Raw genomic sequence first — 19,192 nt, forward strand, 5'->3', positions numbered from 1 at the left:
AAGTGGTTCTATTTACGATAGCGAATCGGATTGACTGGCCTTCCACCAGCGGAAATCCCCAGTCGATTTGAGAAGGCGCACATATCGTACTTAGTGACTGCTTTGGATACTGCAACTACATAGGGGGCTAACATAGTCTACTGGCAATCCGGAACCTATTGAAGACAACATATTTAGTGTCTAACAGATTTACAACATAACCATGGACGCTAAACAACACGATCTCTTCAAGCGGCAGGAGATCATCGCAGAGGGCATCAGAAAGATTGGTGTAAACTTCGGAAAGGATGGCCCTGACCGCAAAACCACTTCCTACGTTAAGGTGAGACTAGACAATCTTCAGGCGCAATGGAATGAGTTTGAAATGAACAACAGCGTGCTACAGAGTGCGGAAGACCAGACAGCTAGCTACTACACTACAAAGGCTTACGAGCGGGTAAAGGCTGAATACTTACACATACTACAGAAGCTACAAGCCTGGCCCACTTACAGTGCTAGTGAGAGAGACTCGGACCCCATAGGCAATCAAGGTGAAAGCAGCAAGAATATGGGAGTCCTGTCAAGATCAGATGAGCTCAAAACTCAACAGTCCACCAACTTTAGAGCATTTTCTCGATTCACTCGCAACTTGAACGTCGCTGATACCAACGAGAAATGGGATATAGAAGATAAACTAAAGGTCCTTGAGTCCCGATGGAAGGTGATCGACGAAGCACATTGGAAACTCGATAACCTTCTCGTTGGCAGCGATGTCAACTACGAACTTGAGTTCTCCAAATATGAGGAAACGTACGAGTCAGCGAAACGTGAGCTTAACCGCAAACTTAACCAAGTTATACAGCAACGTGACAGCGCCCCAAAGATAGACATTCCAACTTTCTCTGGAAACTACTCACAATGGCCTACATTTCTCGACCTCTACTCTGCTGCTATTCACAACAACCCGAACTTCTCTAAAGGTAAAAAAATGCAGCATCTAAAAGGGAAACTGAAGGGCGAAGCTGAACGCTTAGTGCAGCATTTATCTGTGTGCGAAAGCAACTACGATTCTTGTTGGGAAATTCTCCACCATAGATACAACAATCGTCAATTGCTCTTCACGAAACAGATGCATACTTTAATGAGCCAACAGACGCTTCAACATCAAAACGCATACGAATTGAAACGCCTACACGATACCAGCCTCGAAACCGTGCATGGCCTACGCAACCTGGGCATAGACACTACGACATGGGACCCGATTTTGGTACATATCTTGGTAGGAAAACTCGATCCGCAAACCTTTTCCGACTACATGGAAGCGAGGAAAAATCCCAGAGAACTACCTGTCTTTGACGAATTCATTGGATTTATCGAAGGCAAGTTTACGGCGCTCGAATCTGTCGTGAAAAAAAGGAGCCCAACTAGCAGTAAACCAGCTCATACAACGTTTTCACCTCTAAACAAAGAAGGTTCAGCGATAACAAGCCAAAAGGATGCGTACAACAAATACAAACGCTACTCTAAGGCAAATCATATAAGCTCAAATCGCAACTGCCCAATTTGTAAAACGAATCACATTTTGCTCAGCTGCAAAACATTTCAAGAAATGTCACCCGAAGCAAAATTGAAAACAATGGAACAAATGGACATTTGCAAAAATTGCATGTATTCGCATAACGGCAATAAATGCAACTCGGTAAAAAGATGTCGGGTGTGCAATAACTCGCATCATACTGTATTACACGACGTAACACGTGACACTACGATCACTAGGTCATCGACAGGTCACCGACCGAGCAATACTTGTGACAAACAACCGCACGCGCATGGAAATACCAACCACGTGTCGGGGAAATACAACGAAGTTATGTTATCGACGGTTCAACTGAAAGTGAGAGCCGTGAATGGAGAATACACAACACTGAGATGTCTTCTCGATCAAGGCTCCCAACTCAACCTAATAACAGAATCAGCTGTTCAACGACTTGGCTTACCGAGACGTAACCTTAACTCAACTGTGAGTGGAATCGGATCATCTGCAACTCAGAGCAACGGAACAGTTGAGTTACACTGTGAATCACGGTTCGGTGACTACCAGTTCACTACGCAGGCCTTAGTAATGCCCAAATTACTCAACAATTTACCCAACTACTCCTTCGAAAAACAAGATTGGCCCCACATTCAGAACATCAACTTGGCTGACCCACAGTACAACCTCTCTCGATCAATAGACATCTTGCTTGATGCTGGCGTATATGCCGATATAATCATGAGCAACATCCTTCGGGGCCACATACATGCGCCTATCGCACAACAGACTAAACTAGGCTGGATATTAGTTGGAAACACAAATACATTCAACTGTCATGTAGTAGTGAACAACAACGATTTTTCTCGATTTTGGGAAATGGAGGAGCTACTATCGTCTTCCCACAACGAGTCCCTAACTGTCGAAGAAGAATACTGCGAGTCTCTTTATGTAAACACCACCACAAGACTTGAAGATGGGAGATATGAGGTCCGCATTCCCATGAAAACTAACTTCAAACAGAGCCTGGGACAATCGAAACCTCAAGCTATCGCTCAACTCAAGCAATTGGAAAAACGATTAAACAGGGATGTCCTCTTCGCGTCTAATTACAAGGCCTTCATTTATGAGTACTTATCTCTACAACATATGAAACCATGTACGATTCCCACAGCGCCGAGTTGCTTTTTACCTCATCACGGTGTGCTAAAGCCTGACTCAACTACTACAAAACTACGCGTGGTCTTTAACGCATCGGCAACGACTAGTTCGGGATCGAGCTTAAATGAACTAATGTGTTGTGGACCCAACTTACAACAAGATATACAGGCTATGATTCTACGATGGAGGACGTTTAAGTACGTATACACTGCCGACATAGAGAAGTTTTATCGTCAAATACGCATCCATGAAAAGGACCAACATTTACAAAAAATCGTGTGGCGAAACTCTATCAGTGAGCCGATACAAGAGTATCAACTAACTACAGTGACATATGGCACAAAGTCAGCCCCATATTTGGCCATGCGAACGGTTAAGCAATTGATCCAGGACGACGGCGCGTTTTATCCTTTAGCGGCAGACATCCTCTCCAATCAATTGTACATGGATGACGTATTAGGAGGCAGCCACGACCTGATAACAGCTCAAAAGGCTCAAGACGAAATTATGACTTTGTTAAGAGGCGGCGGATTCAACCTGCGTAAATGGGCCAGCAATAATACATGTCTCCTTGAAAAATTACCCTCTGAATCTATAAGTCAAGGAATGTTTAATTTCAAAGACGCAGAAACAAATAAAACGCTTGGTATTACGTGGAACCCACGGACGGATCAGTTTACATATAAACAAACTGTAATAAGTCATAAACGTGGCGTCAACACCAAGCGCACTTTGCTCTCCGATATTTCGAAATTATATGACCCGCTTGGTTGGCTATCTCCCGTCACTCTAAAGGCCAAGTTATTTTTTTAACAAGCTTGGACAACTTCAACAGGTTGGGACACTTTGTTACCATTAAATTTACAACAAGAATGGGAACATTTTCGACAAGAGATGACGCACATCCATGCTATCACAGTGTCGCGATGGATCGGAAACACGCTTCGACCCTATGAATTACATGGCTTTTGTGATGCGTCAGAAAAGGCGTACGGATGCGTCGTTTACTGCAAGTCTTACAATGAGATGGGTCAACATCAAATTCGACTGGTGGCGGCGAAAACAAAACTAGCACCGCTGAAAAAGCCTATATCTTTACCGAGATTAGAGTTGTGTGGCGCAGTTTTACTAGCTCGGCTTATAAACAAGGTCATGGAAGCGATGAGTACGCCACCAAGCGCTATACATTGTTGGACAGACTCAATGGTGGTTCTTGGGTGGCGATGTGAACCGCTGGAAAAGCTTTGTGGCCAATAGAGTTACACAGATAACCCAGATTGTTACATCAAACCATTGGAGACATGTCAAGACAGAAGAAAACCCCTCGGATTGTGCGAGCCGAGGCCTCTTCCCAAAAGAATTAGTGAACCACGCATTGTGGTGGAACGCCCCATCCTGGCTACAATCCAATAATATGCCCGAACAAGAGAGATTCACCACCAATGAAGAACGAAAGAAACGGGATTATAGCTGTGCGACTCAAACAATAACTTATGCTCCACTTATAGAGGAACTACTACAACAATACAGTTCGATGACTCATGTAACCCGAATCGTAGGTTGGATACTACGGTTCATTCGCAACTCACGTGACATAACAAGAGTCAAGCGAACTCCATACCTAACCACAAACGATATTGAGTCGGCCGAACACTTAATCGTTAAAACCGTACAATACAATTCTTTCTGGGAGGATATATCCCATATCCAAAAACACAAGCGAGTACGACTCACGAGTAAGCTTTTGAGCTTGAGCCCAGTCATAGATACACAAGGCGTTCTCCGTGTCGGCGGCAGACTGGAACATGCAGACTTAAGTCATGGCCAGAAACACCCAATAATTTTGCCAAATAATCACAAATTATCGGAGCTTTTGATTGATCAAGCGCACAAATGCACTCTGCACGGAGGAGCCAGACTGACTTTGGGATACATTCGATACAAATATTGGATACTTGGTGGCATGAAAACAATTAAGAAACAATTAATAAAATGTGTCACCTGTCATCGTCACAAAACGCAACGCGGCAGCCAGCTAATGGCTGACTTGCCGACGCCTCGAGTTACACCGTCTCGGCCGTTTACACACACAGGCGTAGATTTTACAGGACACATTGAAATAAAGGCTAATAAAGGTCGCGGCATAAAAACAACAAAGGCATACATCGCAATCTTTGTCTGCTTCTGCACTAAGGCTGTTCATCTGGAGTTAGTGTCAGATCTCAGCACAGCCACATTCATGGCCGCGCTCAAGCGACTCTGCGCTCGACGGGGAACCCCTAAACACATCTATAGTGACAATGGCACAAACTTTGTCGGTGCAGCGAAAACACTGGTGAAGGAGCATCAGGAAGCATTGCAACTTATAGTTAGCGACGATCTTCTCAACAACATCTCCCAACAAGGCGTCGAATGGCATTTTAATGCGCCCGCTTGGCCAACCGCTGGAGGTTTATGGGAAGCTGCGGTCAAGAGCATGAAACATCACCTCAAACGTGTTCTTGGCGAGCAGAAGTTAACTTATGAAGAATTTACAACTCTTCTAGTACAAATTGAAGCATGCCTGAACTCTAGACCGCTCGTTGCCCTAACGACGGACACTGACGACATTGATTATTTGACACCCGGTCATTTTTTAGTCGGCGGTCCAGTGCTAGCGCCCCCAGCAACGTGTGGAACTGACAATACTAGCCTAATTATGCGATGGCGTCTAACCGAAAGTATGTACAAGGAATTTTGGAAAAAATGGTCCAAAGACTATCTCCAAACGTTACAGCTGCGTGGCAAATGGCAAACTGTGACAGAAAATCTCGTGGTTGGGGACATCGTCCTGTTAAGGGAAGATCACGTTCCACCTGCGCGTTGGTTATTGGGTCGAGTTATAGAAACACATTCTGGGTCCGATAACTTAGTACGAGTCGCTACCGTAAAAACTAAATCGAACGTCATGAAGAGGCCCATCACAAAACTATCTCGCTTACCAATAGATAAGATGAAAACCTACGACAACAATTCAACACAAAAAATCGACGAAAACGAACGAAACTTCGACCCCAAAATCACAGCTACAACGTCGGCAGGGCCACAGAATACTAAAGAAAAGCGCTGGGTACAGTTGTTTAAGCACGTTGTTACTCTTGATGGTCACATGCTGGACTGCGTCCGCCCATCAATTTGTCAACGTAACCGCTATCAATCCGTCCCGTCTTATATACTTTGACAAAATAACAGATTTAAATATTATACAGGATGAGTGGAAATTGGTAGTGTATTATAATATGTCAACATACTGGAAAACTGTGTCTTCCGTTGAACAATATATCAAGCAACTACAAGGAATTGGTCAACAAAACATAGCCTGCTTGGCGATATCAACACAGTTTGAACATGAACTGAATGAGTTGAAACATTACAACGACATGCTACAAACGGAACACGGCAAACGCAGTCGACGTGGTCTCATTAACGGGATCGGAAACATTGCCAATTCCCTCTTCGGCGTACTCGATGACAAATTTGCTGAAAAATACCATAAGGACATCAAATTGATTCAAAACAACGAAGACCACCTATTAAACCTCTACAAACAACAAACATCGATCATTGAGGGTGAATATAATTTATTGAAGAGAAATGAGCAAGTTATGAACCGGCAGTTTGTCACCATGAACAAACAAATAAGAGACTCAGCACAACAATTGAAAACTGAGCAAGATCGGGCGACTTTTATCACCACTACAGCGCTCGCCGCCAACATGATGATTGGAAACTTGCGAAGAATTCAAGATACCTTGTTGGATTTGGTTACGGATCTCCGAAACGGCAAAGTTGATACTCATTTGTTGAAACCAGATGCTTTTAAGAAACAATTAAATACGATATCAGGTCAATTACCTAAGGGATTATCACTACCCTGCATAAACAGTCGACAATGCCTCAGAGAAATGTATAAACTATCCACTGTGCACGGGAAACTTATTGAAAACTTCCTTATATTTGAAGTAAAAATCCCTTTAGTATCCGATGAACAATATGAATTAACCGAAGTCCTACCTATTCCAAACATTAATGGAAATTCCATGATTAGTGTAATACCTACAGCCAAATATGTGGCAGTTAACTTGAAAAGGGACCTGATAATACCTTTGAACCAACAGCACCTTTTATCATGCATACAAGTAAACACACATCAAATGTTATGCAACTTTGATTTACCTATTTATGAAATGAAAACGGCGACTAACATGTGCGAAGCAGACATAATAAACAATAGAGGAATATCGAATTGCCACAACAAGGTATCCAGTTGCATCAATGAATGGATAAAGCTACACAGCAAGGACGCTTGGTTGTTTGGGTGTTGCGAAGAATGCACTATGCGCATTTTCTGTCCAGCTGGTATTACGTCACAGACACTACGTAATACTGGAATCATTGCCTTGGGAAAAGGATGTATGATGCGTGGAGACAACCATCTGATTCATTCACATTACAGTTTACAAAGTAAAATCGACTTGAGTAATGAAGAAGATCAAATCTACGTACCAGAGGCGAACATAAATTACTTAATATCAAGTAATAACCAAATGATGAACCAGTCTATCATAAAATTTGAAACACACGAAGAACAGTTGGACAACTTGAAGAAAAAAATAGAGTTAGTTAAATTGCAACAAGACATACAAATTGTTAAGTCAGCTGATGTAGAACAACACCATTACATCCTCTATGGATTTATGGCATTATGTGGAACCATATTCTGTATTTGGGCATATTTCAAGATTAAAAACCGAGGATTCTGCTTGCCAAACGTAAACATAGTAGCAGAACCTAAAGTAGAAAAGGAAATAGGCTCTGCATACCCTGCACAAGTGGTCCTCCCCATAAGCAGTAGAAGAAACTCTGGATACCAAGGGTCAACGGAGAATATCGAACTCCAACACATGGCATCGCACAGCATCAGCAAGATAGACGTCGCAACGTCTCCGATTTCGCATTAAAGGTCTTCCTTTAATGCGAAACGTTTTCATTAAAATTTGTATCTACGTATGTACTTAAGATAAGTTGCTTTTTTGTTAATTGCTTTGAATTTGTTTTGTTTTTTGCGGTTGGCAGGATGTACGAGCATCTCCGCATAATTTTACTTGTATCGGTTTTTGCCGTTTTAAGCTAAATTGTATAAATGCGAAATAGGTGAAATATGAGCCTTCCTCGAGTAATACAATTAAATTATATTTTAGTGTTAATAAACATTATCATTGAGACGGACACATACAGGTTTTATTTCTGTACAACATCCCGCCTTCTTTGACCACATCTTAGCACTCATCGTACGGGTATCTGCTCGTACACGATTATTATATTGCTAAATAATTTACGATGTTCATCTTCCTCAAAGTAAATAAAGTATTTAAGTTTTGGTTGAATGTATTTCTTTAGAAATTCTTTTACCAATTCGGGATTATTTTTAGGAAGGAAAACTTCTAATATCTTTTGTTTTTCACGTGATAAATTGTTTTCATGTATCTGATTTTTAAGCCATGAAAATAGTAATATTTGATTGGGCTTGGTGTCTATTGCTTCGTGTAATATAGGTATTCCAGTTGATTCTAACTCTACGGCTGAATGAATAGTTTCGTCTGATTTGTTGGATACTGATCGCATCGGATAATCATTAGTATTTTGGTTACTGTCTCTAATATTTTTAGAAAATTCTATAGGACTACTACATGACGCAGTTCGACTAGAATCAGATATCGATATCGTTGATGAACTTTTTCTTTCCGGTTTATTTCCACTTAGCTTTTCTATGTCTTCAACTACACTTTTAACGTATTCTTTTAAATTATTATCTTCCTTTTCATCAACATTAACTGCCATAGACTGATTTTCGTCGTCTGAGGATAACGTATTAAGTTTGATTCTGGGGAGAGAGCATCTGCATTTGTATTTTGTTTACCATTCTTGTAGATCAATTCGAAATCGTAATCCTGTAAGCGTAATCGCCATCGAGTAAGTTTACTGCTAGGGTCTTTGAGTGATCGAAGCCAAACTAAGGGGCGATCTGTGTAAATATAAAATTTTCGACCGTATAGGTAGGGCCTAAAATGTTTCACTGCCCAAATGATAGCGAGTAGTTCACGTTCGATAGTGCTGTAACGTGATTCTGTATCACTGAGAGTACGGCTAGCATAGGCAATGGGCTTGTCACTACCAATCTGTCCTTGCGATAGGACAGCACCTAAGGCGACATTAGACGCATCCGTGGTCAGAATGAAGTTTTTATCATAGTCAGGGTATTGTAAAAGTGGTGCGTGTGTCAGAAGTTCCTTGCATTGATTAAATGCGTCTTTGTATCGTTTGTTTAAGCAGGCGGTCAATGGTTGACTAATTTTTGCAAAGTCTTTTATAAAACGTCGATAGTAACCTACGAGACCGAGAAAGCTTTTTATCTCAGTTGTAGTCTTGGGTAATGGGTAATTAAGTACAGGATCTATTTTGTCGTTGTTGGGTCTTAGTCCGTCTTTAGTTATAGTATCGCCAAGATAAAGTACTTCTTTGCGCAAGAATTCCGATTTGTCTAACTGAATTTTCATGTTGGTGGCTCTAAGTCGGTCAAATACAATTTTAAGTCTGTTTATCATTTCGTCAAGGCTATTTGCGTAAATTATGATGTCATCTAAGTAAACCATACAGTGTAGTCCCTGACAACCGCGCAGTATGTTATCCATAGTACGTTGGAAAGTTGCCGGGGCAGTCTTGAGTCCAAATGGCATTCTGAGGAACTCAAAATGACCATTTTGCGTGGTAAAAGCAGTCTTCTGTCTGTACTTCTCTTCTACTTCTATTTGGTGGTATCCACTTGCTAGATCTAGCGTAGTAAACTAAACACTCTTTCCTAACTTGTCAAGAAGATCGTTGATATTGGGTAAGGGGTACTTGTCGTCAATAGTAACGTCATTTAGTCGTCTGTAGTCAATAACCATCCTGTATATAATTTCGCCAGATGCATCTTTTTTCTTTGGGACTAGGTGAACTGGAGCACTCCATGGGGAATGCGATTCTTGTATGACATTGTCATGTATAGTTTTTCTACCCGATTACTAATTTCATTTCGAACGACCTGTCTGTAAGGTTTAATGTATATGGGTCTTCATTCTTTGTCCGTATGTTATGTTTGACCTGATTTGTAAATGTCAAGGGAATTTGTTCACAATAAAATATGTCTTTGTATTCTTTACAAAGTGCATATATTTTGTTACGTTCTTCGTCATTAGCGTGGTCGAGTGTTAATTTATTTAAATTTTCCTCGAGTAATTTGTCCATTTCTATGACAGACTCGCTTGCAGTAAAATTAATATAACATTCAGGGTTATTGTATGGCGTCACTGAAAAAGGTCGTGTAATTGTCAATTGTCTTGGACAGTCTAAAGTATTTTGTATGATTGTAAATGCATATCCGTGATCACAATTAACTATTGCGCTTGGCATTCGTAGTCCATTTTGAAAGTCATGATAGTCAAGAATAGCGTCACCTGAATATTGGTCTACTGGTAGTTTGACACGTTGTTCTGTACGTGGTTGTATATTAATTTTATAATTTAAATTATTATTAATAATCGGAATACGAGTAAAGTTGGTTCGTAAGACTTGTTCTTTCAGATCAATAACAGCGCCTAATTGTTGTAATAGATCATTACCGATAAGTCCGTCATATCTTATATCAACATCGTATACAAAGAACTTATCCAATCGTTACTAACAAAAGTAGGTAAAAGTGGTATTTCAATAACTTCGTCATGGGCACTAGTAGCATGTGTACTGACTACGTGGAAATTTTCTTTGCTTATATAGTCCCTGAAATATTCGTACGCTTTCCTAGGGCTAATAAAAGAGCGCATACTACCCGTGTCTATCATCATTTTTGCGTCTATTTCTTCTATGTAAATATAAGGTAATTTTAAATTAGAATCAAAATTTAGTTCTAAGACTTCTTGCTGTTCGAGGCTATTTTGCCGAAAATTTTCATCATGAATTTCAGCTTCCATATGCTGTTCACAATCATTAGTTTCGTCATAGTTATATTCAGCGTCATGATTAGGGCAATACTCTTCGTAATAAGGCTCATAATATTCGGTACATAATTCATTTACTTTGAAACCTTGTGGCTCATTTGATTTAGAAAGAAAGAAAGAAAGAAAATAGTATTTATTGAACACACAGAAACCATATCAAAACACAATAATATTAATATTAAATAAGCAGCGTCCTGTGTGCCAACAGGGAGGTCACTCAGCATTATGCTGGTTGTGACAAACCACAACACAGCGCTGGTTTTCAGTGACCACCCTAAATGACGCCATTTACGGGAGCAGCAGAAACAGAAAAAAAAATCATTGTTTACAAACTTACTTGTATACCCATCACCAACAAAAATACCCACATATTAATTGAAAAAAATACTAATAAATAAATAAACTGAATCATTATAAATATTATGTAGGTACACAAATTTTTGTCGTACATACTTGTAGTTATCTCTCTCACACAAGACCCGTCTCGCTCGCCGCCGCCGCGCCGGTCCCATCACGTGAATTACTCACAAACACGCGCCGGCGCGACAGCAGCGCACGAGTCACGCGATATTGAACATAATTTTTTATCCTTCAAAATTGAATTAATAAATTTAACCCATTACTGTCCCACTGCTGAGCAAGGGTCTCCTCCCGTAATGAGGGAGGGGTTAGGCCTTGAGTCCACCACGCTGGCCAAGTGCGGGTTGGGGACTTTGCATGCCCTCAATAAATGTATTAAACAAATTTTAGGCATGCAAGGTTTCCTCACGATGTTTTCCTTCACCGTTGGAGCATGTGATAATTATTTCTAATACACACATAACTTCGAAAAGTCATTGGTGTGCTGCCTCGGGTTCGAACCTGCGACCACTTGAGTGGGAGGTGTCAACTTATACCACTCGGCTATCACTGCTTATTTGCAATATTACTTTATTTAAATTGAATTACATAAACATAATAAATTTTGTAAATAAAGGTGAGTGTATATCTCTAAAAGTTTACATTTACATAATATTCCGTAACACATACCATAATAATGTAATATAAATAACGTTGAAACAAATTTCGACAGCCTGATTTTAAAAATTTCCGTGGACACAAACAAAGATGCAAAACAAAAATGGCAGCCACACTTCGTCAACAACAAAGATAACAAATCACCGCCACCACTGTATGAGGAGCAGTAAGAAAAACCAGCTTATGCCAAAATTATGATGTGCATGGATCATAAACATAGTGTAAGTAGTAAGCAATTACATATTAGATTATCTATACTAAGTATTACTACGTGTTATTTGCTGGTTGAGAAGTATTTTTTTCATATTACTTCTAAAACTAAATTTTGACTTTAGGGATCTTACAGGCGGTGGTATATTGTTCCAACAGTGAGTGGCGGCATACCTAAAACATCCCCTGAATGCCACAGTTTTGTGATTTTGTACGGAAAGCGGCCTCGATGACGATCTTGTGGAGTACGAATAAAAAAAAAAAATAAAAAAATAAAAAAAATAAAATTGATTTATTTCAGGCACAAACCCATATTTCAAAATCCCATGAGTTACAATATAATAAATTACAATTACAATACATTCATTCATAGATAACATTACAAAATAATTAAATAATTAGTCATTGTATGTTAAATCATGATTACAAGACATTTTCATTATTTATAGCAGATAATATTGGTATAGATTACAGTTTACATAATATGTTAAATTTACAGCATTCCTACACAGCCCTGACAATTCCGTTTTTTGTATTTCTTATTCGTTCCATAAAGGAAGTGGCCCTTTTTCTCATAACGGCATAAAAGTCGTCAACCCTATTCTCGGCAAACATTGCCGACGCACTAGACCGCCACGGCAGATTCAGCATAGCTCTAAAGGCGTTGTTGTACTGCACGCGTAGTGCGTGGTAAGTTCGCTGTTTGTAGTTGTTCCATAGGTAGCAGGTGTAGAACGACTGACAGTATGCCGCGAATAGGGTGACCTTCACAGTTTTGCTGCAGCGAGAGAAACGGCGCGCTAACATATTACTTTTTGCAGAAATTGACCTTTTTTGCCTTTCCATATCATCGTCATCCTTAAGATTATCTTTTATCACATGACCTAGATACTTGAAACTTGATACGATATTTAGTTGCGCGCCCGCAAAGGATATTACTGGAGTAAAGCAATCGGTTTTGTTATGCCTAAATATCATCACTTCTGTCTTTTTAACATTATAGGTTAGTTCATGGCTAGTAGCATATTTTTCACATATGGATAACAGTGTGCGTAGGCCCTCGACCGAGGGGCTCAGCAGGACCATGTCGTCGGCGTAACTTAAGTTATTTACCGGTTCATTACACATATGGCAGCCAACGCCTGACCCGCTGAGCTCCTCGATCAGCCCATTGACATACAAGTTAAATAAGGTCGGGGATGTTAGGCCACCCTGTCTTACACCACACTTTAGCGTGTATTCTTCGGAAAATCCGATATTGCCCCATTTTACAACATTAGTCTGTGTTCCGTACCAGTATCTCAACAAGCCCCGTATATCACAAGGTATGCCTGCCTCCTCCATCTTTGTCCACAACAGATCATAATTTAAAGTGTCGAATGCGCGACTGAGGTCGAGGTAGCAGGAGTAGACGGAAGTATTCCTTGCGTTGTAATATTTTACAGTGTTTTTTAGAGCGAATATAGCCATGTCCGTTGAGAGACCCGCACGGAACCCAAACTGTGCATTATGTAAGTTTATGTACTTAAGAAGTTCGGGGTGCAGTAATCGCTCGAAGATTTTAGAGAAAACTGTTGCAAGAGATATAGGCCGATAACTGTTTAGGTCGGAAGCATTGGAAGACCCGTTTTTAAACAGAGGGACTACCACAGTCCGCATAAAGTTGTTTGGTAAATAACTGTGCGATAAACATAAGTTATAAAACTTAGATAGCATCTCGTACAACAGTTCACCGCCGTACAGTACGTGCTCCACGCTCAGATCATCGTGCCCAGGTGACTTTCCTTTTTTCATATTTTTTACGCATTCAAATACAATGTAAGGGGTTATCGAAACACTTGTATTAGTCATTGACTCTCTGGCTCGGTGATCCGCGTGCGATGATACACGCGCCGGCGGACTGCGCTCCGTACCACCATACGCTTGGAATTGTTGTGCAAACAATTCAGCGATTTCCTGAGGGTTTTGACAACCATTAACTGTGACAGGTATGGAAGGCTTAAATGATAGTTTATTTGTTGACCTCCAAAAATTACCAAAGTCATTATTAGATCTATATTTTGCAATGATGTCCATTTGGATCTGATTTTCATTATTTTGACACCACTTTATCTTGTTTTTAAATTTTTTCCTAGTAATACACATGGTGTCGTATACTGCACCTTGCTGCGGCCTACCGTGCAGCACCCACAGTTGGAATGCAAGACGCGCTTGCGCATGTAAATCTTTAATATGATAATTCCAACCTATGACGCGCTTCTTTTTACTATATTTTCTGGTCACGCTAGAATGAGATAGACTTGCTGCCTTACTTAGGTAATACGTAATATCCGAGTACAACGAATCTATTATTTTAAAGTGTTCTTGACAGCTACATGGGACGCCGCAGCAATTTACGTTATACCGGTCATAATCTATTTTTGAGAAATATTCGTTACAGAGGGCTGTGTACAAAGCGATTTGATCATTATTTCTTTGCCCCCACACAACTTTATTACAAACATACTCATTGCGTAAGACAATTTTTGGTACAATTACCGAAACATCACATTCTATTACCAACGGACAATGGTCCGACCATGAAACATCAGTGATTACACTTACGTTGTTAATGATTTTAAAGGCTGCAGACGTCATCACACAGTGGTCAAGCCAGCTACATGTGCCATGAGCCTCACTGAGAAATGTAAATGTATTGGAAGACTCACCTAGAATGTTGACGTCTGCACAAACCCACTCCTGATCCATACAATAATATGACAGCTCTTTACCAAACATACTGCCTACATCGGCATTATAATCACCTAGCATCACTGCATACTCAGTCCCACTATCCTCTATGATTGAACTCGCAACACCAAGACACTCCGTAAATTCCGGTAAGTTGTCCGCACACTCAGTAGGCATGTACACAGACATCACAAGTAAACAACGATCCAGAAGGTTCACTTTAACCGCGACGATGCGTTTTGAAGCAGTCGTTATCGGTAAAACACTAGTAAACAATGACTTCCTCCAGAGCAGAGCTACACCGCCATATGGTCTTCCTTTTAACGTACCAGCTGAAGTATCAACCGGTGAAACAGCATGATATTCAAAATCGTGATGTATTTTACCGAGGAATCCAAGGTCACTTGGTAGTAGCCAAAGTTCTTGTAGGGCAACTATATCGTAATCTTCACAAAGTGATGTAACGTACGGAATTGACCTTCTTATCGATTTACAGTTGAAGCTGACCATTCTCACAGTCCTGTTCATATTTAGTTTTCTTAAACACGTAGATATTTACTTGTTTACACAGGCAATAGATTTAGATAGATGGTAAGTAGTTAAGATAGGTAGTTGTAAGCAAAGATAAGTTGTTATCGTATTTAATGAGTTTACCATCGTTTTTACAATATATTGTCAGTCTCGATTATGGGTTCCTTTCTTCCTTGTTTAAAGATTCTGAAGACTATCGATTCTGGCCAAAATTCCTCCTTCAGCACTGATCCAAGGTCTTTTTTGGATACCAGCACTTTAAAAGACTTAAAATCCGTGTTCTTTCTTTGGGTCAACGTTTCAATTCCATAGATGTCATGTCCGTTCTCAGTGAAATGTTTTTTAATGTCCGCCTCCGAGCAATCGTTTGCAAATCTAGATATATATATCGGTATTTTTTGTTCCGCCGCTTTTAGTGTTGATGAGGTGTTGGTACCGCGTTTGTTTCTAGCATGAAACGTTGGTACTTGCTTAGGAACAGTGTAGGTTTCCATACATTTTCGTTTTCTAGCTCTTGAAACTTGAATGAAACCGTCGTTGTCATAATTGTCATGGCTTTTCACAATGGGTGACGTAGATTCCACCGGTTTTTTTAGCAATGCTTGCTTGAAGTTTAAAACCGTGTTATGTTCTAGCGATGTAACTGCACGCTCGATATCCGTTATCTCAGGATTTTGAAATTGTAGCGGACGTTCCGATGATATCGGTGCTGGGGGTAGGTCGGAATAACATTGACCGTTAACGGTCACCGAAGCATTCTGCTTTCTTAATACGGTAATCTCACTTTCTAATTTGCCAATATTATATTTCGTTTCATCCTTAAAAATCTGAATTTCGTTTCTCATGCTCGCAAGCGTTTTGAGTAGGCTACTTATATCGAGATGATCAAACGTGACTGGGGGTAGACGGTTAAGGTCTCTTGCAACAAACTTCGGTATATTTTGTGATTCTTTTATGATTTTCAGTATATCCGCTATATTACTGGCACCTTTTTTATCGCCTTTTCGAACAGTTTTTCGATTACCGGTTAATTCACACAGATACGTTTTTGCGCTTTCTATTTCGTCTTCATTGTACCACGAGCTGCAAATCTGCACCAAACTCAGTTCGTCCATTACATGGCACTTATTTTGAATGAAGCACAGCAGTTCGTTGATCGTTATATTACACTCACACGCCATTTCTTTTCTTGTTAATTCGCATATTAATACGATAATCACTAGGTCACTGTGTAGGCAGGTGACAATGTCAGATTGAAGCACACCGGTGTTTAAGAGCGCGTCCGTCACGGGTCGTTGATAAGAGAAGAGCGCAAGACTGTCACTGAATAGTGATCACGTCGCCAAACCAGCCTGTTATAGAGGTACTCCGGTGTTTTATTACTTAGAACCCCGAATAATAAGGTAGCCAGGTGAAGCCTTGCCTCCATTTTTAATTTATTATATTGATTCAGATAGGGAGTGATGTGGCTCCTTCGGGGTATATTGTAACAGAATCGAGCGCAAGCGTTCTGTACCCGTTGAATCAGTCGGACTGTACGTGACAACAGGCAAGGCCCGTAAACCACATCACAATAATTGAGCTTTGATAGAACAAGGGATTCAACTAGCATTTCTCTCATTGGTATGCTAAGGAATTTCCTGATCCTATACAGAACCTTTAATTTATAGAAACAGCTTTTGACCAGATTGTTTACGTGTCCCTCAAAGCGTAGTTCAGGGTCAAAGAGTAGGCCTAGGTTTCTAGCTGTATCAACTCTTTCAATATTTACCCCCATAATTTTTATTTCCGGTCTACATGATAATAATGAATTTATTTGTTTCTTGCTGCCCATAATCATAAACTTGGATTTCTGTGGATTTAGTGATAGCGAATTTTTATTGCTCCAAGATACAAGACGTCTTTCCAGATCCAAGTTTATAGCTTGCACAGCAGTCGATACGTTGTTTGCCGTCATGGAGTGATACAATTGTGTATCATCGGCATAAATATGGTATTTACTGTTTCGTATACAGGTTGTTATATCTGCACTATATATAATAAAAAGCAGCGGTCCCAACAGTGATCCTTGGGGAATTCCCCTGGGAACTGCTTTAGGGGTGGAAGACAAAGTAGTACCGTCTTTCTTTTTAATCTCAACCCGCTGGAGTCTATTAGTTAGATAACTTTCAAACCACTTGACCGTGTCGCAGTCAAAACCATAGAACGACAATTTTGAAAGTAACAAATTTATATTTACACTATCAAAAGCGCGGGAAAAATCTAATAATGTTAATATCGAGCCTTCGCCCCGGTCTCTTGCCTCTAGTATGTTGTCAACAACATCTGCCAGTGCGGTTGCAGTGCCCCTGCCCCGTCTAAAGCCCGACTGCAAATCCGGCAGAATTCCATTTGTTTCTAAAAAATTTACCACCTGTGTATACACTACTCTTTCCAGAACCTTGGACAGACACGGTAAAATACTTATGGGTCGGAGGTCTTTATAGTTTTGAGGGTTGTTGTTCTTAGGCAGTGGCCGTACATTCGCGAACTTCCATAAAGTCGGAAAAGTATGTGTGTTGATAGATTTGTTGACTACATTAGTTATTGCATTAAGGGACTGCGGAAGAGTTAATTGGATCATATCTCTAGATATACCATCTATACCTATAGCGTTCGACGTTATGTTGTTGATTATTTTTAAAACAGTGTTTGAATCTGTAGGAATTAACGAAAAAGAAGCTGAGCTGTATCTATGGAATTCAAAAAATGATAAGTCCGAAATCGTTACATTTGAGCTGCCGGGTATATCTAGAAACGCAGTATTTAAACCGTCTGGGTCATCACATTGTTCTAAAAATGTACTGTCCTTCGTAGGAGTGGACAGTACGTGCGTTTTTATGTTGTACCATAAAACTTTAGGCTTTTTTGTGTTGTCAGTAATATTTTTGGTGAAATATGCCTTTTTTTCGTTATATAATGCAACGGCGGCTTGGTGTTTTAAATCTAAATAGTAACGTTTTTGTGCTTCATTATTAGTTGTTCGAGCCCGACAGCGGGCTTCATCGCGTAATTTGAAAATTAATTTAATGTTATCTGTAATCCACGGCGTTGGTGTACCCCGAAACGTTGTTTTTTTTATTGGCGCGTGTTTATCAAAAATACTTAAAACATATGAATTAAACATACCCACCAGGTCATTCACGTCAACCTCACAATTTAATGCCTCCCACCTGATCGAATCCAAATCGGTCAAGAAGTTATTAAGAATTATATTCCGTAAGGGTCTGTAAATTTTGACAACCGCCTCAGGCTTATTTTTTTTAAAAAGTAATTCACACGTAATAAAAGCGTGATGACCCAGCTCGGTTATATCATTGACGGTTACACTTCGATAGTTTGCGTCTGTGCAGATCAGGTCAATTAATGTTGCACTATCCCCTACGTGATGTGTAGGCACGGTAACAATCTGGTCAATATCACTGTAATTACAGAAATCTAATATGCGCTTAGTGTTGATACTACACACACAGTCTAATAAATTAACATTAAAATCTCCTAGTAGGATAATATTGTCATAAGGAGCGAGAGCACAAATACTATCAGTAACAGCATCAAGGAAAGTATCCAGATCCAACCAAGGAGGACGATACGCAGTTCCAATCAATAAAGTTTTTGTATTCACCGTTAAACTCATCCACATTTGTTCAACTGAGGGGTGGATAGGGTGAGCTTTGACTCGCGTGCTTATGTCAAGTCTGGTATAAAATGCAACCCCCCCTCCACGGCCTCCGCGAACATTCGCGGGACGAGGAATATGACGAAACTTATACCCGGGAACCTCAGGTGCACGACCTTCCTCCCCCTCACGAAGCCAAGTTTCATTTATTGCCATAACATCAACTCGATAATTATTCATGGCAATAAGAAATTCGTCGTGGTTCGTTGCCAGAGAGCCAGCATTATGAAAACCAAATAG

At 40.2% G+C, this 19,192-nt stretch overlaps 1 protein-coding gene across 1 annotated transcript; it reads left to right on the forward strand.

Moving 5' to 3' along the window:
* Positions 1 to 202: 202 nt before the first annotated feature.
* LOC142985815 (uncharacterized) lies at positions 203 to 3,900 on the forward strand. Its single transcript, XM_076134057.1, has 3 exons — positions 203 to 3,212; positions 3,507 to 3,660; positions 3,795 to 3,900. The coding sequence occupies exons 1-3, from the start codon at positions 203 to 205 to the stop codon at positions 3,898 to 3,900; spliced, it is 3,270 nt and encodes a 1,089-aa protein (XP_075990172.1).
* The last annotated feature ends 15,292 nt before the right edge of the window (positions 3,901 to 19,192 follow it).

Source organism: Anticarsia gemmatalis, chromosome W (genome assembly GCF_050436995.1).
Source record: "Anticarsia gemmatalis isolate Benzon Research Colony breed Stoneville strain chromosome W, ilAntGemm2 primary, whole genome shotgun sequence".
NCBI lineage: Eukaryota > Metazoa > Arthropoda > Insecta > Lepidoptera > Erebidae > Anticarsia > Anticarsia gemmatalis.